At 38.4% G+C, this 17,672-nt stretch overlaps 1 protein-coding gene across 6 annotated transcripts in view; it reads right to left on the bottom strand.

The window, feature by feature from the left end:
- Positions 1–17,672, bottom strand: part of LOC106091952 (uncharacterized) — a 214,696-nt gene that overhangs the window by 17,362 nt on the left and 179,662 nt on the right. For 5 of the 6 annotated variants that reach the window (XM_059369271.1, XM_059369275.1, XM_059369274.1 and 2 more), the window contains exons 5-7: positions 17,078–17,223; positions 16,402–16,604; positions 13,917–14,111 (exon numbers count right to left, since the gene is read on the bottom strand). In XM_059369271.1, coding sequence (XP_059225254.1) covers positions 13,917–14,111; positions 16,402–16,604; positions 17,078–17,223 — 544 coding nt within the window. The remainder of the gene's footprint in view (positions 1–13,916; positions 14,112–16,401; positions 16,605–17,077; positions 17,224–17,672) is intronic. The other variant, XM_059369273.1, reaches the window with a different exon arrangement.

The raw sequence follows: 17,672 nt of genomic DNA on the forward strand, positions 1-17,672 counted from the left end.
TAAGCAGTGTATTTCATTTTGCCATTTTTCATCGAAAAACCGCAGTTCACAATTGCCATGTTTAAACGAACACTCTTTTCTTATCCAAAATTTCAGTTATTGTAGGAAATTTCACCCCACTGTGTTTGAAATTAGACAAATAGTAGAGGCATTGTTTGACTTACAGCCTCCGTGCCTGCCATTCAAAACTCACATCTCTTTCATTGTTCAGATTCAGAGTACTTTTCATGAATAGGTGATGATTTTACCGCTCTACGAGTATGTTTTAATGTCTAATGTAGACAACAATGCAGTGTTGGAGAGTAAAAGACGGTGTATTCTATGTATGAGTGTTCGTGTGTGTTAGTGTGAGAATATGCTCATGGAATATTCTATTTAAAATGTAGTAGAAGAAGCCAATTTTTACTGTTTTTATATTGTTTGGTTACGGTTACGGCTACGGTTATGGTTTCATTTTATTTTGTTTTTTGCTATGGTATAAATTTAGTTCATATTCAAGTAAAGCATCTCAACTTTTACATGGTGCTGCTGCCGCTGCTATTAAACGTCAAAAATAAATGAACTAAAGATTAAAGTTTAGTCTACAATGGCAAACTCTAGTTTTTTTATGTTAAGGAGAAAAAGGAGGAGTGTGAAAATCATTGATTGAAGGCCCTAGCGATAGGAGACATAATGCATTGCATACTTTTAGGTGTTTAAGATATTTGAGAGTATAAAAGACTTGCACAGAAAAAATATACTGGCGTTCATTTTTGTAATTTTTATTTATTTATTATTTATTAGCTTTATTTTATATTTAAATATAATTTTCTTTTTAATTTGTGGGTTTAAATATTTAAGTTCTAATATGTAAAAAAGGATATATTTTAAGTACCAAAAATATTTGTCTGTCCTTCCAGACAAATCCCTTGCCTGGTTTACAATTGTTAAAAATAGATATAGCAAACGAACAATGAGGTCAACACAATCTTTCGTTGTTGTGTGCGAAAAGGATTATTTTTTTTTTTTTTTTTTTAATTTTTGGTAACCTATTTAACGTAACTGTCCTTCCAGAAGAATGCTTTGCCATATAATGGTTTTAAAAATTTATGAGAAAAACTTGTGCATGCTTTCAGTGGCTTAACAGATATATGGCCGCTATCAATTGAAATTTGATGTAAACCGAAAGTGCAAATTAATGTTGCGGAATTTGGTAGTGATGATACTGTTAATTTTCTTACCAAAAGCTATGCTCTGAGTCAATAAGTGCATTAAAATGTTTATGCTTTAAGTTCATGGCATTCAGTTTTACTGGCACAATCTTGCTGCCAGTTTCTGTTAAACAAACACAACGCCAACATTCATGGTATCGCTGCAACGACTTTACGGAAGGAGTGTATGTAGCATATTTGTGTGAGCTTTTAGGTATCCATACCCATATAGTAGGTGGAAGGAAGGCAGTATGTTAGTAGGAAAGAAGGTACTGTCTTTTTTTTTTGGAATTGTGCATTTTCAACTGCAGCAGTTGAGGCGATTAAAAATTTATCACCGAAAAAGTTTACATGCTTTTGAAAATTTATGGCATACTTTGCAGCTGGCTCAGGCAGCAGTGATATTGATTTTCTTTAGTGTTTCGTTATGATTCTGACATTTGATATTTGCCAAAAATTACATGATTTTTTCATTCTTTGTGGCTGTGGCTCAGCAGCCTATCCTCTGTCATGTATGTGGATGGCAAGAACATTTCGCCTGAATTGCCATAGATATTATTCTCCTCATGTACTTTGCATTTGTAAGGTTCTTTTGCTGGGTATTATCCTGTGTCAGTTTTGCGTATTTTTTTGGTTTTTGGTTTTATTCTGGCAAAGATTTGCCAAACAGATGCTTGAAAGTTGTTCTGCATTGAAATTTCCCCTATAAGTATGCTATACTTTTTGCGTTAGCTGCAAAATTCAAAAGTTTTCTGTGCATAATTAAGAAATACTTTTTGGTTTTGTCAAAAGATAGACTATCTGGTATATGTTCACGGTTTTATGATTGCACAGGGACTAAGTTATGACTGTGACATATGCAAAGAAGCATTGCACAGAAAGTTCAAAGTTGAGCTTGGAAAATAAATGTCACAGGAATTATTACGCAAATTAATAATAAAAGCATTTTTTAAAGAAAAATTAAAGGTTTTTATTTTGGCATATTTGGGAGTTGGAAAACAACCCATTTTTTTTCTCAGAAGGTGTATCTTTCCATATGAAGTAAATTAGATTGGATCATATCCCTAAGAGACTACCATAGCGCAGACGTTAGCATGTCTGCCTATGTTGCTGAACGTCTTGGTTTGAATACTGTCGAGAACATCAGAAAAATTTGTCAGCGGTGATTATCCCCTCCTAATGCTGACGACATTTGTGAGGTACATTGCCATCTAAAGACTTCTCCCCAAAGAGGTGCACTGCGGTATTGCACAGAAATGCAAATTTTGCCCATGAACATTCCACTAACGAACATGGGCAAACTTCTGACATATAAATGAGTGCAATCCGATTAAAGTTTAAGGGGCCTCCTTTTTATAGCCGAGTCTGAACGGCGTGCCGCAGTGCGACACGTATTTGGAGAGAAGTTTTACATGGCATAGTACCTCACAAATGTTGCCAGCATTAGGAGGGGAAAACCGCCGCTGAAAATTTTTTCTGATGGTCTCGCCAGGATTCGAACCTAGGTGTTTAGCGTCATAGTGTTTATAGCCGAGTCCGAACGGCGTGCCGCAGTGCGACACTTATTTGGAGAAAAGTTTTACATGGCATAGTACCTCACAAATGTTGCCAGCATTAGGAGGGGAAAACCACCGCTGAAAATATTTTCTGATGGTCTCGCCAGGATTCGAACCCAGGCATTCAGCGTCGTAGGCGGACATGCTAACCTCTGCGCTACGGGGGCTTCCGCGATATTGTACTGGGCCGGCAAAAGCATTGAGCTTAAACCTGAATCTGTCAGCACTCATTGATATGCGAGAAGTTTACCCCTGTTTCTTAATGGAATGGGCAAATTTACATTTGCATATCCCTAAGGGGTCGTCCGGCCGTTCTGTTTTTACGTGTAAGTTAATTTATTAAAAGTTATAGTTAACGCATATCTCACTACAGTATTGTTGAATTTGCAACTGAATCCAATTGAATGAAAAAAAAACCCAAAAATTACAGCAAATTTATAATTACCTTAAAACCCTTAAGCCATGCATCATCGTCGATAGCATATCATGTTTTTTCCCGCAAATGCTACAAACAAAAAATCCTCAACATGGCTTTGAACATCCACATTATGCTATGAATGAATAACAAATCAGCAAAAAAATTCAAATTTTTCCTGTTAGCCATGGAAATTGTGGCAAATCAAATGAAAATTCAAAAACCTCTAGCATAGCATTAAGGCATCAGTGGCTCAAAGGACTTTTGATATCTATTTTAGGGGGCAGCGAGCATATCCATGGTAATTGGTAGTCTATTTTTCGGGGATTTATTGGATAATGATTTTTTTGTAGAATTTTGCCAAACGAAAAGCTCTTAATTTAATGCTTTTACTATTATGATGGCTGCATAAGTGGATTTTCGTTGCAAAGGAAAATAATTAAATTTCTTAAAATGCTATTTCTTTGTGAGATTTGTTTTAGACTTTAAAACTTAATAAAACTTTTGAATGATGTATATGAATATAAGTTTGCCAAGGCAACAAAAAGATGTTCATTAGTTTCCTTGGTATTGCACTTGGTACTACCTTTGGTATTGTACATATTATTCATATACAAACACGAAATTGATTTAATGTCACTTATAAGGTAATATCTTGTAGTGTATCGAAGATCTCATGGTGTTAATATACCAGAGATTTGCTTTGATTTGTTGTTCATTTGTATACCTACCACCCAAAGACACACAACAAAATATCAATTTTCGTAAAAATCTAAGACGATCTAGCCATATCGTCCGCCCATCTGTCCGTCCGTCCGTTCATCTGTCCGTCCGTTCATCTGTCCGTCCGTTCATCTGTCCGTCCGTTCATCTGTCCGTCCGTTCATCTGTCCGTCCGTCCATCTGTCCGTCCGTTCATCTGTCCGTCCGTCCATCTGTCCGTCCGTTCATCTGTCCGTCCGTTCATCTGTCCGTCCGTTCATCTGTCCGTCCGTTCATCTGTCCGTCCGTTCATCTGTCCGTCCGTTCATCTGTCCGTCCGTTCATCTATCCGTCCGTTCATCTGTCCGTCCGTTCTATGTCCGTCCGTTCATCTGTCCGTCCGTTCATCTGTCCGTCCGTTCATCTGTCCGTCCGTCCATCTGTCCGTCCGTCCATCTGACCGCCTGTCTGTTTAAATCACTTTATAGATATTGACGTGAAACTTTGCACAGATTCTTTTTTTTGTCCATAGGCAAGTTAATTTCGAAGATGGGCTATATTGGACTATATCTTGATATAGCCCCCATATAAACCGTTCTGCCTATTTAAGATTTTAGGTCTATTAAAGCTGCATTTATTATCCGATATCGCTGATATTTGGGACAGTGAATTGAGCTAGGCCTCTCAAAATCCTTGTTCAATACGGCCCAGATCGATCCAGATTTAGATATAGCTACCAAACAGACTGATCTCTCGATTTAAGGTTTTGGACCCATAATAGGCACATTTATTCCCCGATTTCGCAACAATTTCGTATAGCGAGGTGTGTTAGGCTCCTTGTGAGGCATCCTCCTTAGGCATCCTTGTTCAATAAGGCCCAGATCGATCAAGATTTGGATAAAGCTGCCGTATATACCGGAGGCCACCGTACCGTAGAAGTTAGCATGTCCGTCTATAACGCTGAACGCCTGGATTCGAATCCTGTCGAGACCATCAGACAAAAATGTCCACGGTGTTTTTCCCCTTCTAATGCTGGCAACATTTGCCATGTAAAACTTCTCTCCAAAGAGGTGTCGCACTGCGGCATGCCGTTCGGACTCGACTAGAAAAAGGAGGCCCCTTATCATTGAGGAAGGACAATGGGACTGCACTCATTGATATGTGAAAAGTTTGCTCCTGTTCCTTAGCGGAATGTTCATGGGCAAAATTTGCATATACCGATCATTCGATTTAAGGCTTTAGGCCCATAAATGGTGAATTTAGTACCCGATTTCGCTGAAATTAGGCACAATGCGTTGCGTTACGCTCCTTGGCATTCTTACTGACTAAGATAAAGATCAGTCTATATTTCTATATAACTGACATATAGACAGATCTCTCGATTTAAGGTCTTAGGTCCATAAAATGCGACGAATTGACCGGTCCCGAACGTAAAATAAAATGTCTACTGAACTCGCATCTCAATAAATCCATTGTTACGCGTGCTTTGTGTCATATGGCATCGTCTTGTTGAAACCACATGTCATGCAAGTCAAGCTCTTGAATTTTCGGCAAGATATCATCTCATGGTAGCGCTCACCATGCACAATTACTTTACGATTCGCATCATCTTTGAAGAAGTACGGTCCAATGATGCCACCAGCCCATAAACCGCACCAAACTGTGACTTTTTCTGGATACGTTGGTAGCTCTTGTAATGTAATGTAATGTAAGCTCTTACATACCCAGTGATCCAAAAATGAGCTTCGTCGCTGAATGGAAGAAGCGCGTGGTTAAATTATACCCCAAACTGAAGATGTTTGAGAGTGAAACAAAACACGAAACGTGCGCGAGCTGTTTAAACCAAATAGCAAATTTGCCCATGAACATTTCATCAAGGAACAGGGGCAAACTTTTCTCATATCAATGTGTGCAGTCCGATTCAAGTTTTTAAGCTCAATGATAAGAGGCCTCCTTTTTATAGCCGAGTCCGAATGGCGTGCCGTAGTGCGACACCTCGTTTGAGGAGAAGTTTTTACATGGCATAGTACTTCACAAATGTCGCCAGCATTAGGAGGGGATAACCACCGCTGAAAATTTTATGATGATCACGCCAGGATTCGAATCCAGCAGTTCAGCGTCATAGGCGGACATGCTAACCTCTGCGCTACGGTGGCCTCCGAGCTGTTTAAACCAGTGTTGCCAAAATGATAACAGCTGAAAAATTACCCTTTATTCGAGGTGCTGGGTATTCCTTTCGGCCCAGCTGAACTTAATGGCTTCTGAAATGTTTTTGTTGATCTGTTTTTAATAGTTATAGTTTGTCGTCAATGTGCGTTTAATATCATTTGTTCCTGGTATGCATTTTCCAAAGGGATGGTTGCCCAACTTTCGGACTGCAGTTTTTGGAATTCCATCCCTTCATACCGCCTTTCTTTTAGCTGTCAAATTTTGCCAATATTTGAAAGAAACCAGAAAAAAATTTCTGGTTTATTTATTTTACACATATATATTTTTTGTAAGTTTGGTCCCAAATTAAAAAAAAAAATTTCCGTAAACATGTTTTTTAAAATTCAAAATTGATAGTTTTTTAATAAATTAGTTAAATTGAATTTCTCAAGTAATGGGTATGTAACTTTTTTTTTTTAATTTGTAATGAAATTTGTGGGTAAATTTTGTTGTACTTTCTGAAAGCTTCTTTACAACAATTATTTTTTATTTTTGTTTTAAATTTTGTTTACTTTTGTTTTTTTTTATTAACCAATGCTCTAAATACCTCTATCAATGATTTTCACACCTATAAGAACATGCACAATCATGACATAGGCAGTATATTTTCTTTTCCGCTCTGTTCAGCGGATCCTCTCTACGACATTGCCATCTCAATTGTCATTCCCATCATCATCTATCAACTAATGTTGCATGCATGGTGTTGTTTTTCTACAAGGTTTATGCTTTGCTTAAAATTTCTACAAAGGTTTCTTGTTGTTGTTGTTGTCGTTTGTTCAGGTAACTAAAACTATTAAAAGAGCTAAGTAACAAATCAATTGATTCTGCCAAATACAAAAATTTGTTATACTTTCAAAAGAGAGAAAAGCTCAAAGGTAATACGGAGAGAGACATAGAGAGAGAGAGGGGGAGAGCAGGAGCTTAAAGAATAGCAAATTCGATTCAATTGAGTTTTGGGTAATTTCTATTTGTTTTGATTCAAACATTGTAGTGGGAGAGTAAATAAGAGAGAAAGAGAGTAACGTAAAACTAGTTTGTGATGCCAACTAGGAGTAATAGAAATATGTAGGTAATTTTTTTTTTTGTTATATTTAAAAAAAGTAGAACAATATCTTACAAATGATAGTTAGAAGGTTTTGATTTTTGTTTTATTTATTTTGTACCTTAACGAACAAATCGTGATGTAAATTCTAGAAATAAACAAAAGAAAAGGCGGGAAAATAGGAGGAAAAGAATAAATGAGAAACACGGTAATTCAATTGAATTCTCACTTTGTTGTTGTTGTAAAAACACTTCAAAAAAACACTAAACTCAAGTAATCAGAGGAATTCGTTGTGGTTTTGGTGGTGTGAAGATGATGGAGATGAGGTTGGCGTTAGTTGTGGTATGGTTTATGAGGAATGCGATACAGTTGGTTGGCAATGAATGGCAATGGAATTTGATAGTGGTGGGTGGTGGTAGTAGTAGTAGTAGTGGAGGTAGGTCAACAACTTATTACAAAAAAAAAAGAGAAGAAATGAAACAAAATGTGAAGTAACATACGAAACGAACGAACACCCACAGCAACGATTCTAAATGGTAACTCGCGCCTAGTATAGGTGAGTTTCGTTGCGTTTGATGTAGTTTTAGTTCTGTTTTTTTTCCAGAAGGGGCAATGAGTGCACATAATCAGAGAGTGTAAGAGAGAGAGAGAGAGGGGGAGAGCAAACGCCGGAATACTATATATGAGAATAGTTTTTGAAGCCCCCTCAACTCTTGATTTTATTTGTTTTTAGTGGTTCTTTTTTTTTTTTTAAATAACTAAAGCAAGTATAAAACAACAAAAAATATGAATAATAAGCACCAATTTGTAAGTGTTGTTGTCGTCTCGAGTGTGTGGTTAGGGTTGTTGTTGGTTTTTTACGTCTTTCTAGTGTTGTTGAGTAGGTCTGAGGATTGTTTTTTAAAGGTGGCCACGAGTAGTCTCTTACAAGGATGTTGGCATTTGGTTACGGTTTTGTGTCTTTCTTTTGTTGACAAAAGCCAATATGCTTTAGTCTAAAGGCTGCTAGGGATTTTGGGGGAAAACAAATACAAGTTAGAATGGCTGATGTGCATGTGAGAAGAGGAGACATTGTGTATGGTTCCCTTTTCTTATGGTTGTTGTTTCTGTTTCTGTTACTGCTGCAGCTTCTGCCAATGCTTTGGTTTGGTTGACTTCTATGTTGATTTTACTGTTGACGTTTTTATTAAATCAAACAAAAACTCGGTGAAAATCACAAAGTGAACCAAAAACCCAAATGATGTCTGACGATAAGAACACAAGAAAAGGATGACTGAGAGAACAACAATGCCATGGCGAAAACAAAAGAACACATCAACTGAAAAGACCGAAAAATCGAAAAACGTCTTAGGCGGGGAATACCAAAGTCACTTGAGCATGTTAATATTTTCGTTTTCTGCCTTTTATTTAACTACTTCGAAGGGTGGAGGGTATTCCCTTTTCATATTGGCGAAATGAAGCACAGTGGTTAGAGTGGTGTTGATGGCATTAATGGTTTTATTTATTTCCCTGTTTTTGTTTTATTAATAATTTTTATATAAATATTTCCAATTTTATGCTAGGACCTAAAATAATCAACTGGATTCTTTAAAAAGCACTACATTCAACTTTGAATGTCATTTCGGCACGAGTTATCGTTTACTGATTGCCATAATATTTCCTATTTTGCTTTTTGGAATCAAAAGTCCGAAAAAAAAGGTGAGCAGGCATTTTTATATTTTCAAAAAAAAAAAAAATACTTCTTAGTATAGGACGCACCCACATAAGCTACTACACCATATGTGTAGGAATGCTGGAGTTGCTGTAGGAATGCTGAACCCATGTCTGAAGGTCACCGTAGCGTAGAGGTTAGTATATTCACATATAGCCCTGATCGCTTGGTGGCGAATCTAAGCGAGACAATTAGAAAATTAGTTAAGCTGTGATTATATCTTTACAACTATGACAATCAAAAGGGAGACCCTTCTCATTGCGCAAAATCTTGTATTGGATCGCACTTATGGATGAGGGAGTATCTCTGGTGTTCTTTTACGGAATGTTCATGGGTAAATTTGCATTTGCATGTCTGAACCATTTCGTCTTGCCTATGAATTGGAGAAAACTTCTAAGAGTCCCTTTGGCAATATCCCACAGTTGGGAAAATAAAAAATTATGGAATTATAGTGCTGCTTTAAGCCTTGGCATAATCATTTCATCCTCATATACATAAACACAGCTATTGCAAATATCATAAGGCGGGATTCCCATGCCATTCTCATGGGATTCTCATCGTTACTGCCAACCTATTTCCGCTACACTATTATCTCATCTACCAGGTCATTGTTTCGTTTTTTGATGAATGCCGTACATTTCGAGGGTAATAAGTTTCTTCTCAGAATCTTGTTTGCCGTAGACCTTTGCCTGAAAGCCCGCTCATATATCTCAACTATTCGACTTCATTCTAAAGCTTTACCTGAAAAACGAATTCTTTTGATCCATAGTCGTAGAACACGATGTCTTATCTTCGTGTAGTCTTAGATCTTCACTAGTCTTCTCTGAGTACCTTTCCTATAGCAAATGGAAGGTTGGCCGTTCCAGGCCTTTCTCAGCATATTCAGTTCTCTTAGGTTAAGTCCAATTTCATCATCCTAAACCTCAGTTACCACCACGTCACAACTCTTTTCCGGAACAATTATTCTGCGCCTGTTTCCATGTCAGGTGGTCTAAGATCTTCCTCTGCCTTTGCAGCTGGTATCCAAATTATAACTGATGCGGTACCTAGTCTTCGTCAATATGTTAAAATTCAGTCTAAGCGCAATATTAGTAGAACAGAACTCAATTGGCAAAGCATCCAATACAGTCTATAGTGTAAATCCGGCGACTTGGTAATACCGATGTAGTATGCAAATGCAAATGCAAATTTTGCCCATGAACATTCTACTAAGGAACAGGGGCAAACTTCTCACATATCAGTGAGTGCACTCCGATTCAAGGTTAAGCTCAATGATAAAGGGCCTCCCTTATATAGACGAGTCCGAACGGCGTGCCGCAGTGCGACACCTCTTTGGAGAGAAGTTTTATATGGCATAGTACCTCACAAATGTTGCCAGCATTAGGTGGGGAAAACCACCGCTGAAATATTTTTTTTTCTGATGGTCTCGCCAGGATTCGAACCCAGGTGTTCAGCGTCATAGGCGGACATGCTAACCTCTGCGCTACCGATGTAGTATAGGCTCTGGATATTCTCAAACATCCGAACACAAGTTCTCCCATCTAAAGACCTCCAACATACCACCGTATTTATTGTCAGCATCGATGTTATCCCTGAGCACCTATAGAATGGAAGCAGAATTAAGGGCGTACCAGGCGTCCGCCAGCATACTGCGTTCTTAATCCCGTATTCCGGTGTTATTCCTGAGTATGCTCAGCATGATGTATTCTCCCAGCTTCGTCGTAGCATTCAATTTAGCCTGTAGTAAAGATCTTAGTGATGTCGTGATCCCGGCGTAGGATTGTCTCCGGATTTTCCCAAAGTCCCGAACACAAGACCTTCTATCTAAAGCCTTTCAGCATACCTCTGTCCCCTACCAATGGCATTGTACTTTACTTTACTTTAATTGGCCATTACATAAAATTTATTCCTCTAGTTGAATGTAAAATACATTTCTAAGGGCCTCGCCCTTCTGCGCTTCTTCTTTTATCTCTGACAGCCAGTTTCGAGATGTCGCTCTTCACTTGGTCATTCCATCGGAATTTTGGTCTTTTTCCTTTAGCATATTCTATATGGTCGCCTTCAAAAAACTTCTTTGCTGGAGCTTCTGCATCCATTCCGACAACATGACCTAGTCAACACAACCTTTGTATTTTGATGCGTTTAACATACAGCTCATACAGATAATACAGCTCTTGGTTAATAGACGCCTTTATTCTCCATTAACGCAGACTGGTCCCTATATTTTGCAAATTTCAAATTTGCCCATTAACATTCTAACATTAACATTCTATTAAGGAACAGGGGCAAACTTCTCACATATTAATGAGTGCAGTTCGAGTCAAGTTTAAGCTCGATGATAAGGGGCCTCCTTTTCATAGCCGAATCGGAACGGCGTGTCGCAGTGCGATACCTCTTTTGAGGAGAAGTTTTTAGTACCTCACAAATGTCGCCAGTATTAGGAGGGCATAACCACCGTTCAGCGTCATAGGCGGACATGCTAAGCTCTTCGCTACGGTGATCTCCATATATTTTATGAAGGATTTTTCTCTCAAATACTCCAAGTACTACCTCGTCTGCTTTCGCAAGTACCCATGCTTCTGAGCCATAGAACAGCATGGCATGTACATGTCATTGTACAACTAGCAAATTTTTCTTTGGCTATCATCCCACTTTACAGGACATTCTCCTGAAAGAGACTAGAAGACTTGGATTTCAAATGTAAAGTCGGCGATGATAATTGGGTCCAAAACTCAGATATTTGCACTACTCCATACCTCTTTAAATCCTTTAAAACAGATCGTTAAAACCATTCCTTCAAAGGTGTTTGAAGTTGTGTAACTCTCTTGACATTCTCAGTTAAAACGGAATTAATTTTTCGAGCCAAAGAGTCATTACATACCGCGACCGTTTATTGTTTGGACTTTCCAAGATCCATACAGATGTCCATAAAACTGGCGCATATGCTATTTGCAGTAAACGGAGAGTTTAACTCTCTTGACTTTCTCAGTTAAAGTGGAATTAACTTTTTTTCATGCCAACGAGTCATTACCTTGACCGCCCATTGTTTTGACTTTCTAACAGCCATATAGATGTCCATAAAACTAACGCATATGCTACTTGCAGTAAATGGAGACCAAATAATAGTAGCACGCGGCTCCGGTTCAAAAGGTCCTTTCGTAAGGTCAAATGTTGCAACACAGCCGTCAACGCCAACGTTTCCTCCCCAGCAGTTTTTGAATAATCCACACTAAAATGTTCGTTTTTCGGGATGCATCGGTATATCCTGTGTGGCATGTTGATATTGTTCACCTCATGTATCCAGAAGTGGGCCTCATGGCCGAAAAAGAATTTTCGTTAAAACAGTGGATTTTAGTCGAACTGATGTCACAGAGCTCGAGTTTTGATGGTAAGCATGTTCGCCTATGAGCATGTTCGCCTATGACACTGAACGCCGGCGTTCGAATCCTGGCGAGACCATAAGAAAAAAATTTTCAGCGGTGGATTTCACCTCCTAATATTTGCAATATTTGTGTGGTACTATGTCATGTAAAACTTCTCTCTTAAGAGGTGTCGCACTACGGCACGCCGTTCGGACTCGACTATAAAAAGGAGGCCCCTTATCGTTGAGCTTAAACTTGAATCGGACAGCACTCATTGATATGTGAGAAGTTTGAACCTGTTCCTTGGTGAAATGTTAATGGGCAAAATTAGCAATAAGCATCATCCCATTTTACAGGACATTCTCCTGAAGGAGATTTGGATTTCAAATGCAAAGTCGGCGATGATAATTGGGTCCAAAACTCAGTTATTTGCACTACCCCGTAACTCTTTAGATCCTTTAAAACTGATCGTTACAACCATTCCTTTAAAGGAGTTTGAAGTTGTTTAATTTCTTGACTTTCTTAGTTAAAACGGAATTAATTTTTTTCGAGACATTTCCCGCTCAACGAGTCAACACTGCCGCCAACGCCAACGTTTCCTCCCCAGTCGTTTTGAAATAAAAATGGACTGATGATACCATTAATCCATAATCCACACCAAAATGTTCGTTTTCCAGGTTGCATCTGTATATTCTGTGCGGAATGTGAATATTCTTCACCCCATGTATCCAGAAATGGGCCTCATAGCCGAAAAAGAATTTTCGTTAAAACTGTGGATTTCAGTCGAACTGATGCCACAGAGCACGAGTTGAAATGGCAGAGTATACTGAACACTTTGCGCTTTTCCAGATGATGTTTGGACCAAATTTTGAACCAGTGCTGCCACCCCGAAAAACGTATCTCCTCTCATCACCCTCTCATAATGAAAACCAGTAAAAAGTAATGCCTTGAATGTTTAACCTCGTTGCATGAAAATAGATTGTTATCAATATGCCAACATTGAAAAAAATTTTCTTACTACTGTATTTTTTGTATTCCGGATTTTTTTTTTTCAAATAACACTTCAAACCACTGTGCCATCATTTATACCGTGTTAAAGTTTTCTGAACTGTGCGTAAAGTCTTTTAAGGGACTTTTTCGCTTCTTTTTCTTTCTTTCTTTTTTTTTTTTTGCTCTTCCATGGAAAATTTTTGCCATTCCTGACTGGATCTCTCCCCTTTAGGAATTTCAATTATTTTTGCTGATTGTTGAAAGTTTCCAAACGAATTCATCGAGAAGAAAAGCAAAACGCTAAAACACAAAAGTTATGTAGGTTTGTATCCCGGCTGTATAGATGCGTCGCAATGTATGTGAGTGTGATTGTAGGTGTTCAAAGGATATGAGTAACGCAGAAATGTTTACAAGGAGGTTCTCCGGAACACCTCCCAGTTTTTACATCTATGTATATGTAGGTGTTTAGAATCTTTGGTAAGGGGGAAAAAAGTAAAATATCTCCATCATCATCATCATCGACACTAAGACCATATGGCATACTGTGATGATGGCTTTGATGATGTTTTTTTCCTATGATGGTTTTGGTATTTCCTGTCAAAATGTCTGAATTTGCGTATGTTTAAATGTTGGTTACATATGTATCAATATGTCGGTGTGTACATAGTATGTAAGTGTGTGTAACTCCTTCTGTGTCTATGTGTTTGTAGTGGTGTTAGTGTTTTTTCAGTCCGCCATACCTGATGTGAATGTTGTCCATTGCAGACACCGCCACTGCATACTCCAGTGCCAGGCACCTTCAGCTGCTCGTGCTTGTAGTCCGGCTGATAGGGTAACAGCATGCGTATCTTACCCCAACGATTGAAGAAAAGGGCTATGGCTCCAGCCCACACCATTAGAACGATGAGAACAATGCCTATTTCGACACCTCGTATCTGTGATGAGTTTAAGGATTAAACCAAACGGCATTCAATAGAAAGAAAAGTTTTCCAAAGTCAGAAAAGAAAAGAAGGAACAATGAAAAGAAAATAAAGTCAGTAAAAAGACGCATTAATATGAACCCATCAATAGGCATAGGACGAAGAAAAAAACAAAACTTTTGAAATATTGACAGTCAGACATAGGGGGACAAGGCAAAGGCCTTTATACAAAAACCACCTGCTACTCTGGAGACTCATCAGGCACCAAGGATAACACAAAAAAACCCTTGAGAACAAATAAGGGTTTTAATGCTTTTCCTATAAAGGGATCTGTCATATTTCAACATGCATGATAAAAAGGGACAACGTTGCTTTTAACCAGTTTTTTGACATAATGAAGGGGAAATATATACATAATAGGGCTTTCCACAACAAAATTCGGAAACGAAAATTTTGATATTTTGAAATTTTTGATGTTTTGGTAAAACTTTGTGTAAAAGATAATATGAAACCAGTAAAAGTGTTCTAAGTTTGGTCGGACCGAATCTTGGATACCCACCACCATGAATTCCGCCAAGAATGTTCCCTTGCTAACTGAGTTTGTATTTGAAGTATTATGGTCTCAAGAAGTCATATCGGGATATCGGTACTAAGGGGGCCTATATCAACATATCGACCGTTTTTGGGTCAAATATCAGCCAAATCAGGTAAAAATTTTTGGCTTCTAAGGGTTGAAGAAGTCAAATCCGTGGATTGGTTTATGCAAATTTTGCCCATGAACAGGGGCAAACTTCTCACACATCAATGAATGCAATCCGATTCAAATTTAAGCTCAATGATAAGGGGCCTCCTTTTTATAGCCGAGTCCGAACGGCGTGCCGCAGTGCTATACCTCTTTGGAGAGTAGTTTTACATGGCAAAGTACTTCACAAATGTTGCCAGCATTAGGAGGGGAAAACCACCGCTGAAAATTTTATCTGATGGTCTCAGCATCATAGGCGGACATGCTAACCTCTGCGCTACGGTGGTCTCCAGTTTGGTTTATATGGGGGCTATACCTGTTTATGTTGGCCTGTTGGAGGCCTACGTAGCGCAGAGGTTATCATGTCGCCTGAACGCCTAGGTTCGATTCCTGGTGAGACCATGAGAAAAAAATTTTTCAGCGGTGGTTTTCCCCTTCTAATGCTAGCAAAATTTGTGAGGTACTATGCCATGTAAAACTTCTCTCCAAAGAGGTGTCGCACTGCGGCACGCCGTTCGGACTCGGCTATAAAAAGGAAGCCCCTTATCATTGAGCTTAAACTTAAATTGGACTGCACTCCTTGATATGTGAGAAGTTTGCCCCTGTTCCTTAGTGGAATATTCAGGGGCAAGAATTTGCATTTTGGATCTGTTTGTAGACTAATTCGGATCATACTTGGCATGAATGTTGAAAGTCATAGTTCGAGTCATTGTACAAAATTTCGAAATCGCATGAAATTTAAGGCTTCTAAGGGCTCTGGAAGTCAATTCAAATTTGGGAGGCCATATCGAAATCTGAACCGATATGGCCCAGTTGCAATCCCCAACGACCTACGTCAATAAGAAGTATCTGAACAAAATTTCAAGCGTCTAGCTTTACGCGTTCGAATGCTATCGTGGTTTCGACAGACGAACGAACAGGCATGGCTAGATCGACTCAAAGTGTGGAGATGATCCAAAAGATTTGTACTTTATAGGGTCTTAGATCAATATTTCGAGGTGATACAAACGGAATGACTAGATATGTATACCCCCATCCTATGGTGGTGGGTATCAAAATAACTTTTTTATAATTGGACTATGGAAAACGGTGGGTAATACTAGCCCGATGTGGTTGTTATTTGGACTGAACAAAGAGGGAGTGCCAGAGGAAATACATAGCCAAGAAAACCAAAACTAATAAATTTATTCGTAATAAAGAAATGACATATAGTCCACTTGAGCATGTAATATGTTTAAAAGATTTTGAAAACATGTCTGATTATTATGATTAACATCGTTAGGTGTTAGGTGGACTATATGTCATTTCTTTATTACAAAAAAATTTCAAGGTTTTGTTTTTCTTGGTTGTATTTCCTCAGACCCTCCCAAACATAATGCATTTTTTTTACTGGCAAATAATACTCATATTTTTATAGTTATAATCCCCACTTATCGTGGAAAACCCCATTTGACCCAAAGACCTCTAACTTGCAAATAAAACTCATATTTTTATAGCGATTTAAAAAAAGAACCTTTCTATCGTGGAAAGCCCCATTTCTCTATAGTTTATCTGTGTACTTACCGTTGGCAGCTCTCTGTGTGTACCATGCGACAAAGAATTTGTGGCAGTAGAGGTAACACCATCTTCGTTGTATGCCCCACTGCCGTTGCTGTTGCTGCCTCCACGGCCGCTGCCAATTGCAGAGGCTCCTGCTCCGCCGGCTAATATTAGAGAACCTCCATCACCTCCACTGTCTTGCTGGGCATAGGGTTTGGGTGGTAAATCTAAACATATGTTTGGTATTAAACGTTAAACATTTGGTGAAAGTCCATCATAAGTCAGGCAGAGACAAGGGTAAACCAAATGACTGATAAACGGACAGACAGACAGACAAGTAGAGCTGGCCAGCTAGTTAGTTGTTCTAGCTTTGCAGTCCATATGTCAGTCTTTTTGGGTCTGCTCAAACACATCAAAACAAGGTTTTGATTTAGGGTGGTTGGGGAAATGATTGCTATGTGTATATGTGAATGTATGTGTGTAATGATTTTTTTTCTATGAATTTATTATTCAAAGGATTCATTATATTAATGACTTGTACAACATTAACTGCTATTTTTTCCAAGGGTCTTGTCTTGGGTCGTTTTTCTATTTTTTTTTTGGTTTACCATTTTTTTTTTGGTAATTTACTTCACCAGTATGTTTTGTATGAATATGAGTGTGTGTGTGTGTGTGTGTGTGTGTGTTTGTGGATACTTACCTAATGTCCTAAATATAACCTGACGACTGCGATATTTCTTGCCCAACCAGACAGCCGAAACGACAATGGAATACTGGGTGCCCGGTGTTAGACGATCCAAAATGATGGCTTCACTGTTGCCGGCCACATCCTGCATAACCCTGTAACTTAAATTAATTCAATTTACCACTCAGGGCTTTTCAACTACGAACGCGTTTAAAATGTTTTTTCTATTATGTACTATGGGAATTTTGGGAATGGGTTTGTGTTTTTTTTTTTAAGAGCCTAGTGGGATTTCGGCGCGAATGGGTGCAGACAAGCAATAAATTAATTTGAACGATTTAACTCCATTGAAATTTTATTTTTTAAGGCAATAAAAGTTATTAAGTGCTGAGATTATTAAAGCTTAAGGCAAAAATAAAACAGGGTGGGCTTTTAAAGTCATAGCCCCAAGAAAGTCTTAATGGCAGGTCAACATAACGTTTAAATCCCTTGTGTCTAGTGATACATACGTACTTCCTAATTATTCTATCAATCGTATCTAGCATGTGTAAAAGTTGTACACAGCGTCTGACACACATGTAACAGTGTGTGTGAAAAACGTATGTTGGAATAC

This window comes from Stomoxys calcitrans, chromosome 5 (genome assembly GCF_963082655.1).
Source record: "Stomoxys calcitrans chromosome 5, idStoCalc2.1, whole genome shotgun sequence".
Lineage (NCBI taxonomy): Eukaryota > Metazoa > Arthropoda > Insecta > Diptera > Muscidae > Stomoxys > Stomoxys calcitrans.